Raw genomic sequence first — 27907 nt, 5'->3', positions numbered from 1 at the left:
GGAAGAAAGAGAGAAGATCCTGAGAAAGTAATATGATTTTCAAAGCGCAAATTCTTTGTAAATCATAGTAAATATCAAAGGTGGCATTGCACATTAGATTATTACTCGACATTACATAACAGACTTGATTATATTACTCATAAAGAGAGGAACTTGCGTTAACGAGCATCGTCAGTCTCGTATTTATTGTTGCTGCACTTTTTGAAATGCGACAGAAGTGTACGTGAATCAATGAAGACTGGGTCTCGGATATGTTTCTGTATATTTTTTTAAATCAATTTACTAATACACATACATAAATATAAAATAAAATTGTCGGCGGGCGTAATAAAGAATACATATAGTATCAAATATATTTACGATTACGCTACAAGTCTTAAAAATTAATGATAAATGCATTCTTGGTACTCAAGCCTCCCGTACCTGAGAAGAAATCGAGACAACAGATAGTATATATCGATTTAATTCTATAATTACTGCTAGTTAATTTAACGCTATAATATCGCGTTTTTGTGCTATATAAAAATAATACCATATTTTTTGGAAATTGAATTCGATGTTTGCACGAACGTAACCAGAGAGACGAACGTAAGCCAGGGGGGGTGCAGAGATACATTTATAATTTGCAAACGTCTGCGACAATAGTATTCCACCATTGTCATGCAAACAAGTAACAAGACAAAAGTGATTCGTTATCGTTACATACGTACACACACACACACTACGTATAATAATAAATAAAGAAGCATATTATAAATTTCTACGTTCGTTTCTTGTATTAACGATCGACTTTGTATTATGAAGTAAAAATTTCGGTTACGCCCCTGGTTACTTAAATCATCTTTTTTAATAGCATATATTTCTCATACGCGGGATTCAAGGAAAAGTTTGCTTTATATTGTACAATTTACGATCTCAGTTTGAGTCATGCATGCCGAAATTAATGGACATAATTAATAGACGTAATTGATCCTGCAATATTTTAATCCATGCAAAGAGAGTAATCGAATTAACATTACTATCTTGCATGGATAATATCGGGTGGGCGGATTCGGATATATTTTTGAATATCTGCGAATTCTTGCTGCATATCTGTAGAAATGAGATTGATCAATGGTACTATAGCACTAGCAATAACCATTGTTTCGTCCTTAACATTATTCTTTCATAGATAGATATGTTATGCCACATACAATTATTGAGTACGACGAGACACTTATAAGTTTTACTAGTTAAATTAATATTATTAATATTACGATATTTCAGTCGTGATTTTTTATGCATAATAAAAGACATGATGTATAATTTGTATAAAAATTTGTTAACAAAAATAGTCATATACGCTTCGATCTTATTGGGTTTTACTTTTTAGTCGCACTTTTAATACATAATAAAAATTTATATTGAAAATAAATTTGATAAAGTAGTTTATAATTATAAATTTGATTACATAATCATATTTATCTTTTGTATCTATTCTCTATTTTAATTATGATATCTTTTTACGTTGAGATTATTACGTATATGTTTATACACCATAATCGAAATATATACTTTTAATTCGTTATTTCTGAAAATCACAAAATTGTGCGTTAAATATTATAGCATTGTGAAAATCGATAGAACATGTATTTATATTATGTTTTGTAATATTAGGTGATTTAATTAGTCTACGTCGATTTGTGACATAAATAGCTCTGCTCTCGCAGTTACATAAATCTGTATGAGTCACTGACATCTTTTTCAATCACGACTCATCAGAAATTCCCGTAATCTTTTTTCTTGATCTTTTTAGTTGAGAGGAAATCATTTCTAAAGAATTGTGTGAATCTTAGATCGAATATACCGGTTTAGAAACAAAGCCTTAAATAGTCTCACGATATCAACTGCGTGTTAACGCGAGAATTATAATTTTTATTAATTTTCATTATGAGTTTTGTTTAATATAAAATTCGCAATTTATTTCATTCGCGTTATAAGAATGAGACAAGAGAGATATGAAAGAAAACCGGAAATAGGAGAATTTCGCTGTGAGTTTAATATCCTCATACATATATTTTTATTGACTTGATTCTTAACATAACGATTATCTATGTCTTTGAATTACAAAAGTCGCGTGTTCATGTCCGCGTGAAATTATACAGTGTGAAAGGTTGTACCTCGCGGTGGCACGGGTGGTGCAGGCAACTTCTTTGGTATTGCGCCGAGAACCTTGGCAGCATCGTGACCCATATTAACGGCAAGGTTCATGTATTCCGGCATTCTAGTCTCGGTGGCCTCATTCGTGTTCTTCGAAATGTTCGCCGAGTTCGCCGGCACGTGTTTCTCATCGCGTATTGTCCCGGCGGGCTCTTGACCTCGAACAGTAGGCACAGAGTCGACCTCGTCAACGGTAGGTTGAGCGAGCGGCGGCTTCACGATGTTGGAACACGCCTCGGTAGTATCGTCAAGGTGCTCCTTCGCGGCTTCCCGATCCACGTGAACGAAATCGATGGATGTCGATTCGTTGTTCTTGTAGTCCGGGATGCACATTCCTGGCGGCGCGATTGGAGTGAAATTCGATGCCACCGGTTCGATGTTCGTGTAGCTGTTGTTGACAGCGTGTTTCGTCACTTCGGTTTCCCCCTGACGTTTGTCCGACGAGACGGTGACGTTCTGGACGATGTCGTGATACTTCGGATGTTCGCACGGCGAGCTCGGCGTTTCTGATTCTCTCGGAGAACCGTCCGCTTTAAACGCTATGAAAGTTAAAAATTGCGGGGGTTATTTATTTTTAAGATTTCAAAGTATCTCCAAGTAATTAACTTGTGACTCTCTAAATGGCTAGGCATTTTTAATGGTCAAAAACGTCTATAAGATATTGTTGAGATTGAACAATGCCTGATTTTTTGGATATTCTTGAAATATTTTCTGAACTGCTATGCTGCTCGGAATAGTTCGAGACGATGCCTGGAATAAATAGAAATGAGAACGTTCGATTCGGTTAATTTACCATGAACAGGTAATCCCGATGGTGGGAACGCAATGTAATACTCGTTATCGTCGGCCCTGGACGGTGATTGTGTTTGTCGCAGATCAAGATCACGCGTGATTGAAAGACTCGGTGATGGGGAATACCCGGACGCCGGTGAATACCTGCCTGTGAACGGTTTAGGCGCAGGTGGTATTTCGTAGGACGTCATGCTAGTTTTTTCATCCCTGGCATTCTGGAGCTAAAAACAAATTGTAGAGATCTAACTTAACAATACAAAAACATTTCTATTTTATATATCCTTTTAAATATATAATTTCTTTTGAAGTGATTGTTATTTTCTTTATTTATTCTGTCGATCGATAATTATTTAGCTGGATTTATTATTTCTGATTTGTGATATCGCACGTACTCTTCTGTCTTCGGAATCGGAATGGGTTCCACTGTCGCCCAAGCTTGCACCGCTGCAACCGCTGACAGTGCTCATTCTACCAGATGATGATGAACCTAAGGAAATTCGCAAAATTACATAAATTCAAATACGTCTCCGAAAACGTATCTGCCCGAGCCTCCGGCGCACTCGGAGGTACGAGCTCCCTATCCCCACGCATCACGTATCCCCGGTAATGAGCCGAACAATTAGCCGAGCCAATCGGTAGCCGACCCGTCGACTTGTCTTTCGGTTTGAACGTCTCGAATTTCGGAGTCGGCAACCGATCAGCTGTTCTCGCCGAGGTCAGGAGCTCCGTCTCCAATGTTTACGTCGCGCGATGAGACAAAGGGGATAGAGCGAGCACGCGAGGAAAAACCCGCGTTCGTTTCTCGGCTTCTCGAAGGTCTTGGAATAACGGCGGTTGTTCCCGAAACAATGCTGGGCTTAAGCGATAATTCTCCTCGCGATTATTCACGGGGGATTATGGTTCGATCGCGAACAAAATAAAATATTCAATTATTTACATAACAATATAAAAGTTCTATACAAATATTTAAAAGATCTGTAAAATGTATTTAATTTCTGAATTGTTTTCTAAATATTTTGCAAGGTCTTTTCCGAATTCTTAGGTGTGTCTTAAAAGAACATTTTTAAAGATATTCTGAATTATTGTATAACGTAATCTAATAAATTATTATATAATATAATCTAGTATGTTAGATGTACACTTACTGGAGACACTACGAAGACTTAAACTGCTGACAGGCCGGCGATCAGCTAATCCACCGTTAATACTTTCGGATTTGCTCGTAGAGGAATCGGTGGCAACGCCAACAGATTCCTTCGTATCTGTAACCAAAATTAGTCGGAAAATTATTTAGTTGTTTTTCGCCAGTCAATCAGTTGAAAATAATTCAGGAGTTATATTCTAAAAGTGCAATGACTCGCCTTTCTTCCCCTTTGAGAAGAATTTTCGTATCTTCTCAAAAGGCGTCGGCGTCTTCATCTCTTCTTTCATTCTTTTTTGTATTCTGTCGTATTCTTCCCGCATTGCCATAAGCTGTCGTTGCTTATCCTTGAAACTTTGCTGAACGTCGTTTCGCTTCTGCCAATTTTCAACGAGCCTCTCTACCTCAGATATTGTGAAGACATTGTTTTTGAAATCGTTTATTATCTCCAGGAGCTCGTCCTGGGGGCCTGACGGTTCTCTGGATTTAGTGCTGCTATTGGATGACGTTCTGCCATAGGGATGATTCTGACACATTTTCTGCCCGTAATTATCCTCTCGCGCTCCCGATGAACTTTGATGACATTCCTGACGAGTAGGTGTACCCGTTCGGGACGGTGGTGGATTCGTCGTACTCGGTGTAATTGCTTTTGAACCTTTAATTAGTCGGAAACATTTGTCACGCGTTTATTCTTTTTTGAACGTGATCAGATTAAAAATTGAAACAAAATAATTGTTATAATTTTATGTGGAATTATTGGATTTTTTATTTATTGTGCAAGAATGTAATATCGATGAATTTATTAATATTAATAATTAGTAGAAAAGTATTTTAAATTTTAGTATACTTGCCAATTATGTTATGGTGAAGAGCATTTGTGGTAAATGAATAATCTGTGAATTATATGTAATAATTATTATATGTAATAATTTTCCGTGAATTATATATGTGTATAACAGTTGAGGATATTTACCGGTGGCATGCATTTTCATGTAACCTTGGAAAGATGCATCCAGTCCGTTTGACGTGACCAAGGTTGTGGGTGTGGATGGCAGCTGGTTATTAATTACTGGCGTAGGCGTCGGCACGATCGAGTAATTTGCGGCTAAGGTACTTGTGGTCGTGCTAGAGGTACTCGCTGTTTGCAGACTTGGGGTCAGAATCGTTACCGGTCTTGCGATCGGTGGTACCGAGTAAGCCTCGCTCAAGGGCCTCGGTCGACAATAATCTTCCTTTTCGCCGCTAGTTTCGTTTGTGACGGTCGACGGGACGTCCGTAGTTGAATTTGTTCCTAAAGACGCACTCACATTATCCTCAAGTTCCTTTCAAGACTAATGAGAATGACTCCCTTTTAAATTTTTTATTGGAGATTGTCAAATATAAGATGGTTCGTTATTTTTCGCATGAAAGATATTTTTATGTAAAAAGATTCACTGAAAATTAAAATAATTTTTGTTAATTTACGAGGCACATATACACAGATAGTATTATTGAAAGTTATATAAATTTATTAACTAATTTATTAACTAATTTTCCAATTTGCAAAATTTGAAAATGAAACCTTGTATAAAAAAATTTTATTTCATATTTTTCAACTTTCTTTTTAACGTAGAATTATCATCTGTTTGTTTGTGCTAAATAATTTGCTATGATTATACACTTTCATGTAAAAAAATGTTAATCATTCTAACATAAGAAAATTTCTCAGAATTTTTAAAGATGCTGTGTTTTCGTAATATTGTTGTAGCGATATATATATTTTTAATACCTGGTTTACTCGTCGTCTGACTCATAACTTTGAGGTAGCTGTACATGTTGGTGAACTCGTTCATTTGCTGAAGTTTCGCCCATCGGAATTTACGATCGAAACATGCAACGTAGAGTTAATTTGTCAGTTAATTTATCGATCATTTATGGTTCGAAAAGTATTAAATTGAATGATATGCGAGTTCGTGCAGATTTTTTTCCCGAGATATTGTTGCTCCGAGATAAGCGAAGAAAGTTGCAGAAAAGCAAGATAGACTTTAAAAAAAGGATAAAAATTCTTATTTGATATATCAAAATAAAGTTCACCTCTCACTTTCTTCATTTAATCTCTAAATAAAGATTCAAGAATTCGAAATCCTGCTATTATACAGCCAGACAAATATTTGAATAGATGTATTTCGAGATTAAATGAAGAAATAAATGAGAAGTAATTTTTATTTTGATACATGCAATAATTAAATAAAATTTTTTATTTTTTTTGAAAAATGCGCATCTTACTTTTGAAAATTTTATAAAGTGGACACGTGTATAATGGATGCCTTGAGAAAAGAATAAAATATCGCGGTAGTACCGATTGTGTTCAATTATTTGCGACGTCGGTCTAAAGGCGAGGTTTTTGTACCATGTAGCCCCGCAGTTGATGGGCCAGTCTCGCGTGTCCAGCTTGATCGGCAAGATCGGCCGGTGTCAGCTCGGAAACGTTTTTCAAGTCGCACGCTAGATCGCCACCAGGACAGTCCAATAATTGCCACGCTAGTTTTTCCAGGCCAAATCGCGCGGCGAAATGCAGCAACGTTGGATTCTCTTCCGAACCTAAAATAAACCCGAAGATTGAATCTCACGATCGATCAAAAATAACAATCTCAACAAGTTTACATTTGCGCGTTGTAACATATCTCGATAACAAATGTATGTCAGTGAAATAAAAATGTAGATCGATGTAACTTTCATTCAGCTGTTAAGCTAGGAGCTACTTACTTATATGATTTTTATTGGTAGGCACCATACCGCTCGGGGTAGACAAAAGATTGAAATGAGGAGGGATATTCTTCTGAAATGCATGGACCATCCAATTGTCCAATTGTTCCCGGTCAGTAGAACTGAAGCCGAAAGTCTGGCACATAAACTCGAGGGGATTGTCGTGCGCCCTGAGAATCTGATCTAATTCCCTGAGTCTGCTTTCGCATTTGACTTGCCTAACGCCGAGCGAACATCCATTTTTGGTTATTCTCACGCCGACCAGCATGGAGACTTCGAGACATCTTTCTGGTATCGAAAATTGCAGCGCGTAAGGATTTCTTCTTTTGACGTTGCTTATGTCGATCGCGTCGCCGCAACGATCGACGATTACGGAGACATTATCCCTAGGACTCAACGGATCGTTTAGCAAAACGATTATTTTGTTCTGTCCCTGCGAACACAATGCACATATCTTTCACAGTTTTTGCAACATTTTTAAATTTTAAATTATTATTTTAGATTCGTTGACGTTTTTTCAATTTTACAAAATTCTTTTAATATTCAAGTGTAAAAAATCTAGTGTTTTTCCATCGTTTTTTATACAAATTTTATAAGCATATATTCTATGAGCAAAGGTAAAAATATATAGAATGCCCTCTCCCTCTCGTTCATTACTCGAGAGCATTATTTATTAACAACAGATTTTACTAATATGAAGTCAGTATATCCCAAAATGTCTTGTCAAGAGAATTTCTCTAAAAAATATAGCCGTTCGGAATCGGCGTTAAATTGTAGGTCCCATGTACAATCATGTATAATCCGCGTGCATGCATATGTATGTGAAGAGAAGTCATTACGTTCGGACACGAGTAATAGGACTGAGGATGGATGGATATCCCAAAAAGACTGAATGTTCTTTTAACGACAAATCTTTTGTCTTTTTTTCTGTATCTCCTGCAATCTTGAAGTATTTTAGAATTTTCTTCTATAAACATATGATAATGACACTTACCAATTTGACTTTCTTCGGATGCACGGAGAATGCAGTTTTATCGCTTCTTAAGGCTGGCGGCGGCGTAGTGCCTAGAATGGCGACCGCTGCGCCCAGCAATTCGCTCACGAACGTCTCGTTCTGGTCCTTCACAAAGAATTTCCTCCACTGGTCATAGGAGACCAGGCTGGACCTATGAGTGTCGTTGATGTGACTGTCATGAACGCCCAGCATCATCGCCAGTACCTTCTCGGCGACCAGGTGGCTGGTCAGATGGACGGCGTGCTCCGGACTGGTCCGGACGCGTTCCAGCAATACCGGGCATACGATGACGATCTGGAGGCGAGAGGATCGGATCCCCTCTTCCGTTTTCGGTGCTATCGGCTCTTCGATCGCGATGTGACGTACTCTGATGACAGTCAGAAATGTTATCGATTATAATTTTAGATTCCAAATTGTGGCACAAAGATAAAAATATTTCGCTTTATTATACTTACTTGAACGGCGGTCGTCCTTGTTGACGGCTGATTTGCTCGAAACATCCGGTGAGGTAGTCAACCCACAGATTAGAAGCCTCGCTTTCCTTGCTAGAGACCAAGACGACATCGTCTTCTGCGTGCCCGTCCCTTGATAAGACCGTAGCTGAATGCGACCCTGAAACAAGCAATTGAAACATCAAATTAATTGACTCAAGTATCAAGATTGCGTCTCATATGGAGACGTAAAAAAAAGTTCACCAATAATATAAAATAAAACTGTAGATAGTAAAATATATCTTTCTGGAAGCTGGCGAATGGAGATAACTGGATTGTGGATAATTTTATTGCTAAACGATCGTGTTAAAATAATATTTCGATTTATTAATATAATTTATTTCACTAACTTTATTTAACATTTATTTGCAGTAGGTTAATTAGCGATTTATCTGAATTTCTTCTCTGCGTTAATTTTTTGTTCTATACTTGACCGCTCTTTAATTTACAAAATGTTTCCTGTATGTACATACATGTGTCACATCAAGCAACCTTGATTCAGCTTTGTCGTAACGTACGGGGAATGCATTTAATTTCGTGTGACGCATATCACAGAACACGCGACGTGGTTGTAATATGTTTGATGAAATAATGCCGCGAATAGCGTGACTATATAGGTACCTCGTACTATACGCGAAAAAAAGGACCATAAAATGATGAAACGGTTCTGTAGAATTCTAACGCGGCTGCGCGGAATCAGCACGTGACTCGAGTCAATTGAACGAGTTTAATGTGATATTGTTGATACATAATGTGGACGCACGCAATACGCGTTCCAATTGAATGCCAGTATAACAACAGACAGTTATTTACAATAGTAGATAATAATCATTCATTAATTTTTTGATATTTTGAAGGAATGTTTTAAGAAATTTTACGGAAAAATCTTTTAAAGAAAAATTGATTCTAGATCGAATAAAGAAAAGTGCATTTTTCCAGTCTTTTTGATTGCACATTTTTATATTTTATAGAATAAGAAATAAAGGTAGTTGTCAATAAAACAGTGACGAATAAAAAAAGAGAGAGTTCTGTAGTCTTTATTCTATTAACGGAGGGACTGTCGCACGACAACTTTTACTTAAGGTATAATACGTGAGGCACGTGGCTTCCGTTTTCGGTGTTTCCGGTTTTAAATTGGATTCATTACTCATGCTAAGTTAAACCTATTTAGACTCGAAATAAATTTCACGTATGTCACATAATCCCTACATAGAGTTTTAATTACTTAACTGACGCGGCGTTAATATTATACTTTTCCAACATCCTTCGCACGCAATAATGTCCGCCCTTTTTGTCTTATTTACTGATATTCATGACACTATTTGTTGGTTTTCTCTAAAATTTCTGAAATTCTAGTATTTTCATTATCCTAATCGCGTAGCGAAAAATAATCTTAATATATATTATCTCAAATTTATCCTTCAATTAAGTTTGTTATGTTACTCGAAATAATGTATTATTATACATATATTATATTTAATTATTATGTCGCACTATCGTTTTATATAATAATTTTATAATTATTATATTCTAAACTATTTCGTGGATTTCTCAATTTTAAATGTCACTGATGGCCGGCAACCACGGCGAGAAACTGCGGCGATAATATCGCGGGAAATACAGTCGGTTTGTAACGCACGTGGGTCGCGGCCCGCGGGTCGCTCCTGAATGATGATAATTGCTGCAAAAAGATGAACGCACTCGAAGAGGCGCACGTCAGATTATGCCGAGACGCAACGCGCTCTTTCGCGACTCTCATTCGCATCCTCAAGAGTTCACAATTTCACATTCTCTCGCTTCGACTTACGTGTTATCGCGGAAAGATCTAAAAAATTTGGCCGGACTCGTCTTCGCTGTCGTGGACTGACACAGATATCGATCATTCTCTCCTGTGAACGCATTCGATTGTATTCGAAAGACGACTCGTTGGAGAACGCGCACCTCTCTTGTTTCTTGTTTCCGTTTGAGCAACAGAGTCTAAAATCCAATCTTCTATATTTATTCGCGATCGCGGCTGACAATGAGTGTCGCTGGCGGTTGTACGACCCTCGCGTACTTTGATAACATTTTCTTTTCCTGGCTAGAACTTTGCCTTTCCCAATCGAGGACGACTTTCAACGAGGACGATTCCACGGGTGTCGAAGCACGACTGCTCGAAGCCACTCGGGAAAGGAAATCGTACCGTTTATTTCGAAGCCCCACCCCGCGCGCATTGTTTTCACGCTCGGCTTCGGCAAGACGAATTAAGTCATGCCCATAATTTTTCCTGTACGCGTGATGCATGCCAAGTTCCGAGTTTTCCATCCGAATCGTTCGTTTCCGCGCCGACTGCGTCAAACAATGACGGTATTATACAACCGTGGGCCAAATATGCGCGACTGAATTAAATCTTCGTTATGTTTCGCCAGTATAATCCGTTTGCACTATTTGTATTTGTATAATTTAGAATATAATTTATTGATATCGCGTCTGGGTCCTTCGTGTGACGATTTGTACAGGAAATATTTGAAATTATATTGAGGTAGATGCTCCTTAATTAACTTTATGAATAATTTATTTTTATGAAGAGAATTCTAATTATTTATTATTTTTTCTTATTTTTTCCATTTATATTATGAATAATTCTGAATAAAAGTTTAGTAAAGAAAAAAATTAGAAATGTCAAAATTAACATATATTTGTCATTATTAATTATATAATTTACATTAATATTTGGATTAAAGGTATTTTTACGGATTTTTAAGGGTAAAAGTTTTAACAGTGTAATACCGATAAATAAATTTGATTTTTTATTTAGAAAGTCTCAAATAATAATTTACAAGATTTTATATACGAATTTTATATTAAAGGAACAGAATAATTAATAAAAGATAATTAAGTTATTTTAATTTTAAACTCCTAAAGTTTCAATAAAGTATAATTTTTGAACAAAGAATTGACAAAAAGTCCGTATAAATCTGACGCTACTTCAATATCATCTGTATTCGACTCGCACGCAACTGGTTTTGCATTTCATTAACATACCACGTATCCTGCATCGGGATACATTTGGATGCAATAGCTGACGCCTTCATAAAGAATCTGTGAAAGATGCAAACGAGGGCGCGTCGCAAAGAAACATTTTTGAAAATGTAGAAGAAATTCTACATTTTTACTGTCGCACATATTAGGTATTAATTATGCAATATATGGAATGTTTTGCAAAATTTGTACGGTGCTTCATCGATTTCATTTATTTGGAATAACAACCAGATCGGTTTTTTTTATTAGAAAAAAAAGTTTCTGCCAAAAGATCGGTTTATTCTATTCATTCTCTTAATCAAGCATTTAACTTTATCATCGCGACTGATGAGAAAGATGAGAATGTCGGAAGATAATTACCGAAATATTCGGCGCTCCGTTTGGCATAATAATCTTCCGCTTTTATCCTCATTTTCACTTCGCTACTACGATCTATGCACTCATCGGCTCCATCCGTTCATCTCGAACCACTATATTATCGCTGTTGAAATAAACGACCAATTAATATATACCATGATCGATTCGTTGAGGCGCTTTCCGCTCAAGAACACAAATCAAAACTGATGTAATAATATAATAATGTTAAATTTTAATATATATAAATGACACTTTTTTTTCGATATATTAAAAATACTACTTTTTAATAGAAACGCGAGAGAGATGTTATTTCTTTACATTCGTCGACATTTGCCGGTATCTAGTTGAGAAATTAAAAAGAAAGAAATACACGGGAGTCGACGAGTGTAAAACCGATCTCTAGCGTGAGGCGCGATGGAACTGAGCGGACATTCGAATATTTCTCGGGGATAAACCGACCATCGCGCGATGTTCGTGTTCGGCGCAGGCGCGTCGCGAAGACGGCATCGCTCGTAGTGAGAGATTTTCTGAATTCACGTGACGATCCGTTGATCATTATCATGATGGAATCAGTAAAAAGCTTTTTATAACTATAAAACCATAACGTCCATAACTGTTGCAATTATCGCGCAATTAACTGACTAAAAGTTCTTGAGAAAGTCTTAACCGAAGCACGTCATGCATTTGTTGTTTCTCATAGCCTGTTTTTAATTTGTCCATTTTTTCTTAGATTATACAAAGAGCTACCGACACTTGACAGTTTAAAATTAAAATCTCTCAATAATTAGTAAATGAAAAATAACGATTAATTGAAGTAGAAAGGATTTTATCTGTTCAAGTATGTAATATTCGCCAGAAAGGCTTTCGACGCTCTTATCGTCTATTCTGGATCTCATATAGTTTCCTAAATGCGGAGACGTAAAACAGGGACCCCATTCACGATGAATCGAAATTCCGCTGGCGTAACGCGGCTTTTAAAGAACGCCGGTCATTTATTGGATCTTTTATTTCCAGCTGCCCTTTACTCTTTCCTTTACCATTCCAATCATTTAATCATCTTCTATACTATATTGACGATTTTTTCCATAATATAATTAAACAAGTATTTTTTTATCCGAAGAATAGAGAAGTATTTTATTTCGCTACATCTCATTATTTGAGCTAGCGTTAATCCATTCCTTTTGTCTTTATTTTTTGCAACCGAGCTTTCACCCTTGAAAAAATATTTTCCTTTTTATTTATAAATCATATATAGAGAATATTTCTAAGACATTCTACATGTTTTTGAATGTAACTTGAAGAAAAAAATATATGTACAGCTGTACACCATGTATACAGAATGACTTACAATATTTCACATTTATTCGTTTGTTTTTAGTAACATGTGCGCCGCATATCTAACCATTGTATTTGATACAGAAATTAGGCTGCTTCAATTAATCGGATCAGAAGAGGAGACTGAGTCACTCGGTCCCTCGGACGAGGGAATAATAATCATCTTGAGGTTCACGAGAGCAGTTCCTCGTATCTTACACTCGAGACTATGTCTATCGCACTTGCATATATTGTGGGATACGGTCCATTGATACGTCGAGAGTAGGATGCACAACGTTTTATTCTAAATCTGACAAAACTATAGGGAGTTGAACTCTCTCTTATCCAATTTGTATTTATCTACGATAAATGACATTTGTAAAGAAGAAAAAATTAGATTAATTAGTAACTACGATAGCATAATAAGCAATCTGTGCAAGTCAAAAGGGCAACGAAAATGCTTCTATTTAACCAGAAAATCGAATTATCTAACGATATTTTTTTTGGACTATTTATGAGCGCATTTATTCCGCCGACCCCAGAAATAACAATGTGAAATGACGTATTTCGAGGATATTTCTGTCACGGGAAACGTGACGGATATTGCGGGAATGCAAGGCGGGTAAGAAATCATATGTACTTACGCCAACGCAGCGCGGTGCACATAACGGTTGCATTCGGGGCATATGTGCTGTTTATAAATTTCTCGGAGGGACAGAAGATGATAAGTAGTCGGTGGCATTTATAGGTTCTCCGCTTTCTCGGAAATCTCGTCTGACAAGAGAATCATTAGCCGTTATACGGAGAATAATGACCGATAAAATTTTTTCGTTGAAATATAATTTACGGTTTATATAGGGTGTTCCAGATCAGTTGAACCATTTTTTACTTTTTGTTCACGAGTTTCTTGACTAACTTGAAATTTGTCCTTACTAAGAATATGGAGGATAATTTTGAAATTAGAGAAGTAATGGAAATATTAAATAAAAAGCTTAGAGTTTTTACGAAAGAATCAGTAATAAACATGTACACGGATCAGGTTAATAAACACATTAATAGAAGTTGAAAGAGTAAGGAGAAGAGTAACATTTGTGGTCAGGGATAATAAGCTATTCTTCTCGGACTCTATTGCATCATTGTTTTGAGCCATGATCAAGTCTAATTGAAAGATTAAATCTCTGTAAGCTTATTAGAACTTCTAACTAGATATCCGCTTTCGAAAATCCTATAAGTCTGCAGATATATCCGGCGCCAGAATGATTCAGACATGTCTTGTCTCTATCTAATCTCTTCAGATGGTTTAATTGTACAAACAGAAAATTATTATAATACTGTAATTGTAAAAATAATGCACATAAATATTGCACCTTTGAAGAAATTAAGAAATATTGTTTTTTGTTTTTTAATTTCGGGCAATTTATAGATTATCCATTTCTTTCGATAGTTTTGTTAAGGAAAAGTTAGTACGAAATTAGACCCGTGAATAAAGAGGATCTTTATAAGAAATTATTCGGATGTAATTTTAAAGTCTTTTTTCTTTCTTTTTTTTACTTGGAACATGAGAAGTCTCTCTTAAAACCATGATCCGTAGATATAACTGTCATGTCACGAGATACGCTATCAAAGTTTTTCTGAAAGCAAATAGTATCTTTCTATCTAATAAAACGCTAAATATAGTTTAGTTATATCTTCTCTCAGCCTTATACTTTCGGCGATGTAACAGAAAATCGTCGTAAATGGTTCATCTCGAAAAGTCGAGATGAAATATTCATAATTAGTATTTAAATATCGTGTCTATTTTTGTAATAAAATACAAAATATAATAAAAATTTCAAATTAAATTTTAATTATTATTGAAAACAAAAGGAATATTAAATAATAAAAGAGGAATGTGGTATTTTGTCGTCAGATTCTACGAAAAAATTCCGTTTCAGGAAAATGTTTAAAATTTTACAAAATACCATGACGATATGCCTTCTTTAACCTCTTTCACATATTTAATATTTAATAAGATGAAAAGATTTTTCTTTCGAATTTTTCTCAGTTTGACATGTCTTTATATATCTGCTTTTGAGCGGATCGCGAATTTGTGAGAAGTATCGCGAAATCACTTGCCGTTATTATAAATGCGGATTATAAATGCGCACACCCACGTTATGTTATCGATACATCTTGTAAGCAACTTCATTTACGAAACAGTAGCTCAGATTTATAGATCCTGTTATACGCGAAATATGGCGTGCAGAAGTTTTTTGTGAATTTTTATTATTTACGCTTCGTTCTAAGATAACGATTTTCTATGAAATTGAAAGTCAGTTAATTTAAAAGTGAATTGGTTTAAGTTAAACATGATTAAGGGGAACTCTGTTTTTTTTTTAATTATAAACAAGACTATTTCCTCGTAAGGATGTAAAAATCATAGATACGTTTCATGTAAAATATCAATAGTAGAATTATAATAACAATATCTGTAGCCTGATTCTTGTTTCAGTTAGTAAAAAGTAAGAACTCTGATAAAATATATACATAAAGTCTGAGAGAAGACCCATTTTATAAATATTAACAATAAGATGTATGTAATTCGACGACAAATGCAGTTCAGTTGATTCGCGGACGATCGGCGGGATCGATAAGCGAGGGAGAATTATCGAAGAGAAACGGACTTGACTTTTGGTTCGCTGGATAAATCGTAGTTATACCGGACATCGCGTATTGACCAATCAAAGCTCGTTTATGTACTTGATGGTCGTTCCAACTCTGATCGCGCCTCTCGAATCCCTTTTCGAGCATGAATCTAAATTGACGTTTCGAATCGAGCGAAACCGACATGTGTTTTCGTGAGAGAAATTTTCCGTATTACCTTTTCGAACTAAAACACATTATACTAATCGGTTAATTATACTTGAACCCTTTCGAACACTGTAGGCATATTATTGTGATAGCCCAATTTGTAAAAATATTTTTATATTAATGGATTAAATATAATGTGTTATTAACATCCTTTCTCTTATTTGAACTTAATGCTAACGCTATTAAAATATTTACACGTTTGTTAATGATAAAATTACATAACTATTTTATGTAAAATGTTTGAGAAAGTTTAGTGGAATGTTTCGTAATGGATCTTAGTTTTTTATTAAAATGATTGATTGCACTGATTTCTTTTTCCATTTTATCATCATACATCGGGAATGAAAGACGTAAACAATTAGCAGTTGCGAGCTTTCAGGCAGTTTACAGAAGCTTCGTTTCATCCCGGTTTCTGGACAAAATCTCAAAGCGTAAATATTTATAGCACGAATAAATATCAAAGCAAAAGGATAGCCCTTCCTTTTTCCCGGATGTTTTTGTCGTTCCTCGAATAGCGAGACGTGCATGACTCCATGATAATCTGTAGTAAATCCGAACAAAGTAGAAGCATGCGTGGATGCAAGTGGAACACGGTTCAATATACACAGACTCGGTCACTAATTGCACTAATTATGGTGGTTGTGGTTGTTGCGATTCGAATGCAACTTAATCGAGACAACTTCTGAATTTGTAGCTCGAAAGAAGGAAAAATAATGATTAATTCCAAAGATACATTATTAAATAATTTTATTATTTCTATGCGTATATTAAAAATCACAACAAACAAAAGATAAAGAAGAATATGGAAAAATCTGGTTCAAGATCACGATATTGTTTATTAAAATGTGCATTATGTATCTCTCTCGTTAATCTTTTATTTTCCAACGAAGAACGATTTCAATTCAGATTAATTTAATTATTGTAATTTTCTGTTTGATTAGTTAAGACTAGCTGCCTTTACGTTTCACTTTTCCTCACGCTTCTTGATTTATTATTGCGTGTCGGGGAGATCGATACGAGACGCCCCACGGAAACTAACTGTCAGCGCCGGAAGCGCTAGATCTGTGCTGGTGTAACACCAGGAAGTACGACCGGTAAATAATATGAGGATAGAATCAAATATGCAGACAGAATGCTTAATCCCGCGGTTATTGACCTCCGTCTTTCACTAGATTTATGTGAGCTCGGTTTATCGCTCGACGCACCCTGTTTGTTGATATCGCGCTGCAAGTTGATCTTTTTGACATGTGCATTTCTGCAGATTTACGCAACATAAATCGATATAAAACACATTACATGATGTATATATATATTACATTGATGTACGATACATTGTGTAACTAGCTTTTTTTAAATATAATATATGTCCGCGTTATTGATGGTACGGCCAAAAGATACTAATCTGACGTGAAAGAATATAAGATAGAAACAAAAAAATCTTCTCGTGGGAAGCTTTGTTTAAAAGAAATCAATTTTGCCAATCAAATAATTGATGAAGTTTTTTTTCAATGATACTGAATAGTGTTTGTGCTAATGCAGACTGCAAAGCAAGATGTGATTTTCCTTCTGAAACGGTCTTTGCTCCGGACGGGAAGACGGGAGGGAAAAAATTTATGTGTGGCATGGGGGAGCGTATTCTTTCGATGAGGTCGTAGGATGTGCGCCAATACAACTGCCTGCAACCTCGTGTCAACATATGGACGGATATTTCCGTTTCGTGTTGGTAGGGACACGCTGCGCGACGTTCGCAACGGAAGACATGTGAAAACACATTCCAGAAACGAATCTAAGTTTATACACAAATACATTTTATCTATTCTCCGCACCTTTTTCGCGACACGTCGTAAACGACGGATTCATTGGAAGAACAAATTAACGTTCTGTCGTTGGACATATTGCTTTTTCGGACGGACACTCGTATATAAAATGTTATTTCTTTAAATTGCACAAAGTTTTCCGACGCCCAGCTTTGGACAGTAGTCGTAAAAACAATTTCACGAGAGTCGATTCTATCTGTCTCTCTTGCGATAGAAAAGTTTCTCGCACTTTATATATTGAATCAGAATCGTTTTTACGTTGCCTCTATATCGTTTCTTAGTTGGCAGTTCGAAAATTATATTTGATTCGCAGAGAACGTAAAAAAATTCTCGACCGGATGTACTGATGATGTAGCCTAGTTAGTTGTAAAGTCAATTAACGATCACAGATAACGAAGATGATCGTGTTTATTATATTTACCCCGCAGATCTTTGTCTTACTTATTTTATATACATGTATAAATTTTATTGCCGGTATCGCAGATGGAATTGTTAATTTTGACTTTTGCGTGAATATCTACGATTCATTACCGGTTTTAATTAGAGCACGGCCGGATGCTGGCTGAGGTCATATTTTCGCTGTTAAATGCACATGTGCTACAACGTCGCCTGCTTGACTTTCTTAATTAAGAGACTGCTCAGCAGCTCATGCTTTTATTTATAGATATTCTTTGTCTAATCGAATGGTAATCGAAATGTTAACCCTCTTTAATAACTATTATACAGTTTAGTAAACTTCTCGTATCGCACAACAACACATGATTCGTTGCAATTAGTAGATTTACGATGGAATAATGTTAATCGCACTACTTTACTTAGGCTTTGTTTTATATATTAATATTTAACACATTTATGCTTTTTATTTGCTCATTTGTTGCTATTAAAAAAATTAAGTTTATTGGGATTGAGCTATGAGATCTTTTATTTGATTGTTGTTTAGAAGCTTGATTTGTAAATTTTAAATATTGGATTTACAATCGCTTATTTATTACAAATTTATACGTAATATTATTATTGTAAAGTTAAGGCTCTGACTTTTTTATTGAGAAAAAAATGAGTTTTACATGCATCGGAGAATCTTCCGCTGTTCATGTTCACGTAACATCGTAAATTTCGGGAGTTTTATGATGCGCGTATGTGGCGACCGGCACGATCGACCATTGGAAAACGACGAAGTCGCTCGCCGAATACTAAAGGTTGTCAACTTCCGGGGCGGACTTCATCTGACTTACGTATACGCGTTCATCTGCGAACCGGTCCCGGATTTTATCCGTTACGTGATCGCGAGATCGCCGGATATCCTTTATAGGCTATTTTTATGTTAACTTTAATTTAAATTTTAGAAAAGTTAGTTTAATAAAGTAATTTACAGCAACATCTCGTGTGTCTGTTCTTAGGTAGGATATGTGTGTATGATTAAATTAATAATAACATTATATCATTATCATCGATAACACATTATTCCTCTTCAGATTCTTTAAACACAATTTGAAAGTTTGTATAATTATAAATGTCTTAAATGTCTTCTTTTATAAAGAAAATTTTTTACTTTATATTGATCACTTTTGTCGAACGTTAAGCACATTATTGACTCCTTGTTGAAATAATACTTTTGTATAATATTAATTTTTTCATCAATGAGAGATTTGATGTTTAATCTTAATCAAAAGTTAAAGTCGATTAGTGAAATCAATTTAAATGCAATAAAGATAATTTTATACTTTTTGTATACATATTATAGAGGCACTTAGCTCTTTTCGGGTGAAATTTGTCCAATAAATACGACACTGCCTACAATTGTCACTTATCAGCGCTGTAATTAAAGCCAGAGCGGCCCAAAAGTGTCATATGAATAGAAATTGGAGAACAATCGATGCCATGTAGCGATCGAAATTGTGTCGCAGTGTGCTCCGACTTTTATAACACAGCAGGCGTGATTCGCGCTTCATGCGGGCGTGCGACAAACGGGACGTGGGAATGCGAGAACTCTTCAATCGAGTGCGCTATCCTCATAGAAATGACTATCAATTTTCATGATAGAAACAGAATTCGTGCGACTCGCGCAACTCGGTGATTCTCCCCAGCGATTCTACGTCATTTCGAGATTTGAAAGGACATCTTCGATCGGGGAAAAGTACTAGAAGAGAGGGGAAACTTACCTGATTACCGAATAGGAGATTATCAATCAAAAAACTAGAATTACGTCACAGGACTAAAGATAAAATCGAACATCTCACAGCTAGACTCGAACTTTCACGATAACTTCAATCTTCTTATGACTGTTTCAAGAAGTGAAAACACTTCCATGTAGACTCGAGCTTAGAAAAGATATCTACGAACTCTTATTATGAACGCTTGCAGAGAACGAAAGCAACTTTCAAGTGAAACCTGAGTTAGAATTGGAATTGATTCGGATTCGTATTGAACTTGATTTCATTTCTATAATTATGATCCTGACAATCTAAAAGCAATTATTAAGCGTATCACGTTCAATAATAAGGATTAACGATAATTTTACGAGCATTCAATGAAGAGAATCTACGTTGATCGGTACTCACCTCTATTGGATGAATTCTTATGTCTTCTTCGCTTAGTTCTGTTGCAAGACGGTTGTTTGCTCTCATTGCAATGCATGCCATCGATATCGTCGAGCGGTATCGAGGCTGCCACCGTATCTGCTTCCAACAGATTCTTGGATCCTCCCGTTTGTCGTCGAGGAGCCGTTACATTACCGCCTGTTTCTTTTCCGAGAAAAGTGCCGATCGAGTGCCTCCTTCGACTGGCGGTTGTGGGAAGAGTGGAGGAAACGTTGTAATATCTGGAAAAGATTTCCCATTATTCCCCCCCATATAGCTTTCCTCCCTTTAAATATTCTTCTGATTATATTTAAAATAACGTATACGGGATGTGACCCATTTGTCACAAATTATTTTTTAATGCCAGATTATTTGGTAATAAAATCGAAGATGAACAAAATTTGAACCTTAATTACAATGATATGTGATTGAAGTTGATATAAATAACAATCTCATTCAAGAAAAATAAACCGATAATTTTATCACTCACCTCTTATCGTCCTCATCGAAGAAGACTTCTGCGGTATTGTCATTGCTGTTGTCCTCGTTACCGTTACGATCCTTGGAATTACCTCCTTCTACACCGCAATAGATCATATCATTGGATAGAAGTTCACCGGCAGATTTTAAGACTCTCCTGGTCCGACCAAGATGACGTCGATCTTTCTCGGAGTGCGAATGCGACCTGCAAGACAATCCGTAATAAATACATCTAATAACTGAATTGGAAACGCTAGTCAGCTGAATAAATTAAATTTATTTGGGGATTGTGCATTTCGATATACGTGGAAAAAGAAACGACTTTTACCTATGAGGAAGGTACGGCGACGGCGGCGCAACGTCGGACGGTCTCGGGTCGCCTTTGAGGAACTTCTGAGTCCTCTCGTGTTCCGCGTTCGCGCTCACGGACCGGAAAAGATTGCGGAAGCTCCTCCTCTTGTTGCATCCGGGATGGATCGCGCCGTTCCGCGACAGCATCGGGACGCGCTCCTCCGTCGGCGTCGACGGCGCCGACGTGCCTGACGCGTTACCGTGGTGCACGCTGGACGTGGATCCCGAGATCATCAGGACGCCACCCTGGGACGAAGCTGCCGCGCCCATCTTGCATGCTCTTCGGCGAAATAAAGCGGAGAAACCCCTAGGCGACGTCGGGGATGCCGATATCGTCGTCGTCGCTGTCGCTTTCGACGATGACGTCCCGACGATCGAGAAGTACGACGGGTTATCTGTAAACATATACGTATCGAACGGATCCGGGTCACGAGCTTAATTCACTCACTGGATACTCCCTTCTTCAGTGGTCTACTACGAAATTTATTAGATAATCTTCGTACAGTTGTTACAGTCAACACTAGTTCGAGGTGAATCGGCGTTGCGAAAGGTACGAGATTGCGCGAATTCCCATTGCATGTTCATCATTAACTTTGTACAATTAACACAAGGATGTCTGTTCTGTATTGGTACAGTTCATACTGTTACATTAATCGAGGAACATTTTTCAACATCACTTTTACCACATTTAAATCACTAATAGGAAGGAGTATCTAATAAAGTATAATTAATTAATTAATTAGTCCAAAATGTAGCACTCTTTATTGTCTCATTAAATCTCCGAGTTTGATTTTCGATTTTCCACCGCGAATCAGAATCTAAATGAAAATCTAGACTTCAAATACCGTTCGCGTATTTTTTTCAACACGATCTGTGCACCGCCGCGACATCGCGCACGGAATTGCGAAGGAGGCGCTCGTCTAATCTGATTGTGAGATTAAAACGTCATTCGAAGTGACATTTGTTCTTATCGCGACCAAAGTTTGTGCCACAGTCGCGACTAGGCTAATAGCGAGTCCACCTGTGACTGTGGGAGCTGTGTTATGTTGATGGGACACCATGGACGAGCCTTCCGACCATTGGGTTCGGCCACAGTGGGGGGATACATCGGACCGGACGTTGCATTGTTCCCCCCACCCGGTGAACCGGTATAGGAATACGCGGTAGCTGTGCCGGAAATGCACCACCTCAATTTGCGAGCCGCTTTACTGAGTCCGACAAGGATTCAGTATGGGTATTAACCCGGATAAATTTATGTAGCTTGCTGTTCGGATAAGAAATTTTATCCGTTATTCACATTATTCATTATTAACATTCATTGTCTTCTGACACTTCGGGATTATTTAAGAATTTAATAATCTAGAGCAAATTCTTTTTTTCTGCAAGCAAATCTCAAAATCTTTAAGAAAAATACCTACAGATGTATAAATTTATTTTTAATTTTAGCTAAAAAATTTTATCACAACCAGGTTGAAGCGCGGAGAAATATTCAAATTTTATATTTTTGCTTGTGTTTCGCAAATTTAAATCCGATACTGCACCGGACAAACTGCATTGCGGATTACATTCGCAATTTCGACCAACGAATGTCGTGAGCAAGCTACTGCTTGTCTGTGAATGAAAATGAGAGAGTGATGTGAGAGGGACGCGCGATTATGCGCGAACTACGTGCTTCGCGTGCCGAGCGCGACTCTGAAATCTGTATGCGATCTTTGCGATCTCCGCTGCGATTGCACCGGGAGAGAATAAAACTCACCGAGTGCCATGATGATGACTTTCTCTGTAAAAGGACTCAATTGAATGCCAAGGATACCTGCAATACAAAATATGTACTATAGTATTTGGTTTCGTATTAATATTACATTGCACAAATATGTCTATATCTGACAAGCAGAAAAATAAACGCGAAAAATTTTTATATCGAATGTTCACAAAATTATTTTAAAAATAATTCAAAACCAGTCGATGATGTCTATTTTTTATTGCTTCACGGGAAAAAGAGATTAGCTGCTGTATAGTAAATTTAGTGACACCCAACATTTTTTTGCAGCGAGAGCTATAATTTAGCAATAGTAGCAAAACCTTTTGCTCTCGTTGCTCTCGTTGAAAAAATGTTAGCTGTCCCTATTTTACAACTAGCTATAGTATAGCTAATCTTTTTTCTGTGTTCAATTAGAAATAATATAGTCATTATGTAACTTAATAAAAAGAAGGAAATACTGATCGATAATGCGACAATCTCTTTGCAGACTTCTAAAAATATTAAATTTTTAGATTCTTCTACTTTTCAGGTACAGATTTTATTCATAACATTTTTCGCGCGTTTTATCCCGTTTATCCCAATACGCGTTTGCTGCGGTGCATACACGTATATCGAAATTTCGATGTCAGAGAGTTCGTTACCGCGATCGCGAACCTTTTCTCTCCTAATTCAGAAAATCTCACGCGGGAAAGTGTCGGACACTTTCATTCATCGCTGAAAATACACGCGAATATTATATTTAGCACGGTGAGAGACACCGCGCATTGCGCGCACGGGGAACGCGACCCGTTTACATTTGCGCGCAGAAGGGGGTGGTGAATGAAGAAATGGGGGTCGAGTGCAAATGCGATTCATTCACGTGCTATATGCACGCGACATTATCATGTTGTCTTCCGTGTATATATCTCGCATCCGCCGCTATTATCCGTACAATGGTGCCTATCAAGTTGCTTTACGAGAAAATCTCTCCTTTACGAAAGGATTTCTTATGCACGTGCATAATAATTGAAATCTTATTATCTATAAAGTAACACAATATTTTCTTTTTTTACCATACGTATAATTATTTCATCCAAACTATACGAAACTCATAATACAGTTTTGATACAGTTGTAATCTTTATTTTCATGCAAAATTATAGTAATCTATTCTTTCCTGCATTCTGTTAGATTTATATAACAATTATTTTTGTCAATCCATGTGACTATGACTGATAGTATTAGCTGAGAATCTGTGCATTTTCTCGAATTTAGTTCAGCAAATGCGCGATGTAGCGACAATTTTCTGCTCTCATAGTTGCCGCAACAGTTACTATTTTCGTACGATCAGGAGAGGCAGAACGTGTGCCTGGTAGAGGTAGAGATAAATAGAAAGGGTGAGAGAGAGAGGGGGGGGGGAGGGGAGAGAGAGAGGGAGAAGGGTAGCAAGAGATTGAAAGAGAGGGAAATAAGGTGATTGTACCCATGAAAAGTCGAATGTTTCGACTTTCGATATACTCTTTTTGCCAAATTGTGCGCCTGAAGAAATGAAAATATTATGATCAATATTATGATCAGTATATACATTAATGTGGATCAAGATGTAATATTTTTAAGATAAAAGCAATAATTTTTTTATTAAATATAAAAATAAAAAGTAGAAATTTTTAAATATTTGTTTTTAACAGAATTAAATATTAATTTGTAATATGTTTGTAAAATGACGTGATAAACAATTATTACTAATTAATGTAAAAATATACATTTTTAAATTAATATTAGGGTAAAAGACGTACAAATCGTTAATTATATTAAAAATTTACTTATTAATCTTCAAAGCAGTTACAAAAAAAATTTACAAAATTATAATCTCAGATTGATATTGGAAGACACAATTAATTGCATCTTATGTAGACTGTTTATTCTGAAAGAAAGAATTGAAACGGAAATAAAAAAAACAATATATATATATATATATATATATATTACATTAATGACTGCTGTGTGTGTGAGTAATGACGCATATCTCGCAAATAAGAAATCTATTAAGCGCGATAATGTCTTTTATTTCAATTGTTCTTTATCGATTATCTCTCTCACATAAATACCACGGATAATTTCGCATCTCTCAAACTACACATTGCATCGCGTTCGCTTGATTCACAAAATTCTTAAAAATGCCGAAAGCTCGTCATATTTTGCAAAAGTTCAAATAGCACCGCTCCTAAAGTTAAACACGGTTTCCCGAACAAATCACGCACATTCGTTGCTATTAATAGAGATCTGTTCCCGCGACCGCGTCGTCGCGAAGAACGCCGCGCTGCGTCGCGCCGTGCATCTGCACCTGCAACGACGCATGGTCGTCCGATAAAAAGAAGCCTGTATCCGGCGATGTGCACGTGCCCCTGTAAACGTGCACATGTGCGGCACACGCTATATCCAGAATGTACCGCGTTGTTCGAGACCATAAAGACGCGACTTAGCGCGAGCGTAATCAAGGGGCTCTTGCCTTGGAAAAACGGCTCGACTTCTCCTTTTGGTTATTTTTTTATACTTCTGATTCATCCCGTGTTTATCGTCTTATTTGTTTCTCGAATTTGTATCTTTTTAGGAAAACGATAACTTAACTTGCTATCGCAAGATTATTTCGGGTAATTTGTGTCTATAAGATAAGAAAAAATAAAAAAAGATAAGAAAGAGATTGTGTACAGATAGATGGGAGAAGAGGATTTTTGTATAGATTTAAGAAATATGTAGAGGTTTAGAAAATGTATACTTTTACAAATTTTGAAAGATGATTTTTATTTAAAATATTTATTAAAACATTCCCATCGATATTTTTCATTTTATGAATATAATATCTAACAAACCAATCTAAAATCCTTATTAATCGCAATATCGTTAAATTAATGTGAAATAAGAAATAATAAAAAAGATAGAAGAGGCATGTTTTAATAAACCTTATATATCCACGCGTATCGATTTATGCTGTACGCAGATTGCTTTATATATATATATATATATATATATATATATATATATATATATCGCTAATCAAATAATCGTTTATATATAAACCCGCGTTCTGTACGGACGTCCTAAAAATATTCATTGCTAAAATGTAAAGGAGAAGTAGTCGGTATAAAAATGGAAATATTCGTGAGACAGATTTATCCCTTCGACGTAAATCAATTTTGCATAGTACGCCGGAGAGTACGGATATGTAAATACAAGTCTAATCGATTTATCTCACGCGGCCTGCGAACTCACCTTCAGCGTTTCACCGTTAATACAGCCTTTCATTATTCAACTTCTGTGGTTGTTCTATAATTCGCTTGGGATGATCCTTGAGAGCTGATATTTGAAAGAGAAGATATTTGCAATGAACTACGAGCCACGTCATTTTAACACTACCGAATAAACGATGTAAACGTATCTTTCGTGAAAAATTGCCAATTCCCATTTGCTTCTTCTCGTTTTTCTTCTTTTTTCCCTGAATTGCTCGTAATCCACAATACCTTCTTCGCACAACTGATCTGCGTTTTGTAATCCATAATTATTTCAATCATCTTTGTATCTATTTAGGACTTCAATATTCTTCAATGCTTTCCAGTATGTTCAAAAAAATGTTGCTTTGCGAAGATCGCAGATTCAAGCCAGTCTTATATTCATTGATCATGGTAAGACAGCTCGAATACAAATTACACACAAATTATTTTACATGTTACACGTCAAGATGATCGGTGATTGCATCAGGATAGCTTCGAGAGTTTTTTACTGTATAAGAATGTCCAATTATAGTATAAGAGTAGATGCTGTTTACTAAAATTATTTGACGCATCCGTATGTTTGTTGACACTTAATTGTCATAGTTAATTGCGATTCACGAAATCACCGACGACAATCGATCATCACGATTACTGCTGTTCCACTCGATCACGAAGCAATTAAGATCGAAACATTAAGATAATAACAGTTTTCTCTTCTTCTTCTTCTTTTTCTTCACACTTCGAGCATTGTTATCATCTCTACTTTATCCATATCACGAAGAGGAACGCGCTGGAAAGTGGCCACGTGATCTTTTCCGAGATTTCCCAGTTATTACTTAGGGATCCGAAGGTTTCGACTCCGTCAGGGTCATGCTCGGTCAGGGATCGTACACGGGTACGGCGCAACACTTCATGAAGCACTGACAAGCCAGACCAGGAGGGAGCCCTGTCGTCGGCGCTACCATATGATTGCTCGCTCGCTCGCTCGCTCGCTCGTTCGCCTCACATTCTCCTTCTCTTCTTCACTACCACCACCCACGCATCTGGCAGTGGTGCGAAAGGAACGCCCATGTATGCTTCGTATGAAACGTTATTTCGGGATAGACAAGGACGGTAGAGCTGAGACGTCGAAGGACGGCTCATCGACGGTAAAGAAAAACGGACTCACGTGCGTCCTCCTTAGGTAACCCTCGCGCGAGTTTTTTCCTCGGATTTGAAGGGAAAATCCACCACGTTCGTGCAATCTGTGCAAGTTTTGCCTATTTATTCGGTAGACCTTTTTTGCGGGATGGATTACCGAGGTACGAAAGCAAAACCCTTTAGAACTCTAACGCAACGTGTATAGAAAATTAATAAAATTTTTAAAAATTAGTTTATTTTCTTGAAATATTGAAAAAAAAACTAAGACAATTTAGAATAAAGAAAGATATATTATATAACGTGCTTCTCTTAAAACTCGTACAAGATTTCGTTTCTTCATATCCGATAGAGATTTCTTAATATTCCTAAAAGATATCATTTTTAGGACTTTAACTGTCAACAATTGGGAGGGAATATTTCTGTGGTAACTAAAATGTATGTACACGCATGTGTATCTCGATGCCTTACCTCAATTTCTGTTGAGGTAAGAATAGCGCCACGCGCGCACGCTTGCGTGTCTGTCACGCATATGCGTGCGGAAGCCGAGCGGAGCATGTATTTCCTGCCCTCGGAAAGCATATGTATGTATACGTCTCCTTGAGTCGGCGA

The 27907-nt window shown here is 36.6% G+C and overlaps 1 protein-coding gene across 4 annotated transcripts; it reads right to left on the bottom strand.

Moving 5' to 3' along the window:
- Positions 1 to 243: 243 nt before the first annotated feature.
- Stumps (DBB domain-containing protein stumps) lies at positions 244 to 27090 on the bottom strand. 4 transcript variants are annotated; one of them, XM_077425364.1, is made up of 17 exons: positions 26160 to 27090; positions 22906 to 22962; positions 21127 to 21544; positions 20809 to 21003; positions 20301 to 20560; positions 8348 to 8504; positions 7872 to 8259; positions 6878 to 7310; positions 6522 to 6712; positions 5901 to 5967; positions 5106 to 5423; positions 4984 to 5025; positions 4353 to 4787; positions 4137 to 4253; positions 3384 to 3478; positions 2993 to 3212; positions 244 to 2738 (listed from the first exon to the last, which is right to left on the bottom strand). In XM_077425364.1, the coding sequence occupies exons 2-17, from the start codon at positions 22913 to 22915 to the stop codon at positions 2137 to 2139; spliced, it is 3948 nt and encodes a 1315-aa protein (XP_077281490.1). In that variant the 5' UTR covers positions 22916 to 22962; positions 26160 to 27090; the 3' UTR covers positions 244 to 2136. The 4 variants fall into 4 exon arrangements, with proteins under 4 accessions (XP_077281490.1, XP_077281491.1, XP_077281493.1 ...); XM_077425365.1 differs by lacking the exons at positions 20301 to 20560; positions 20809 to 21003; positions 21127 to 21544; positions 22906 to 22962; positions 26160 to 27090 and adding exons at positions 10191 to 10711; positions 11765 to 12176; XM_077425367.1 differs by lacking the exons at positions 20301 to 20560; positions 20809 to 21003; positions 21127 to 21544; positions 22906 to 22962; positions 26160 to 27090 and adding exons at positions 11765 to 11885; positions 12080 to 12098.
- Positions 27091 to 27907: the final 817 nt, after the last annotated feature.

This window comes from Temnothorax americanus, unplaced genomic scaffold, assembly GCF_048541705.1.
Source record: "Temnothorax americanus isolate GAGA-0224 unplaced genomic scaffold, ASM4854170v1 Scaffold9, whole genome shotgun sequence".
Taxonomy (NCBI): Eukaryota; Metazoa; Arthropoda; class Insecta; order Hymenoptera; family Formicidae; genus Temnothorax; species Temnothorax americanus.
The sequence above is the reverse complement of the archived record's forward strand: the minus strand, read 5'-3'. Positions and strand labels throughout refer to the sequence as shown.

Excerpts from the sequence above, each read along its gene's own strand:
- Stumps (XM_077425364.1), bottom strand. Across the intron at positions 20,561-20,808 it reads TTCGATGAGGACGATAAGAG|ATATTACAACGTTTCCTCCA; the intron begins GTGAGTGATAAA and ends AATCTTTTCCAG. Across the intron at positions 7,311-7,871 it reads ATCCGAAGAAAGTCAAATTG|GGACAGAACAAAATAATCGT; the intron begins GTAAGTGTCATT and ends TTGTGTTCGCAG.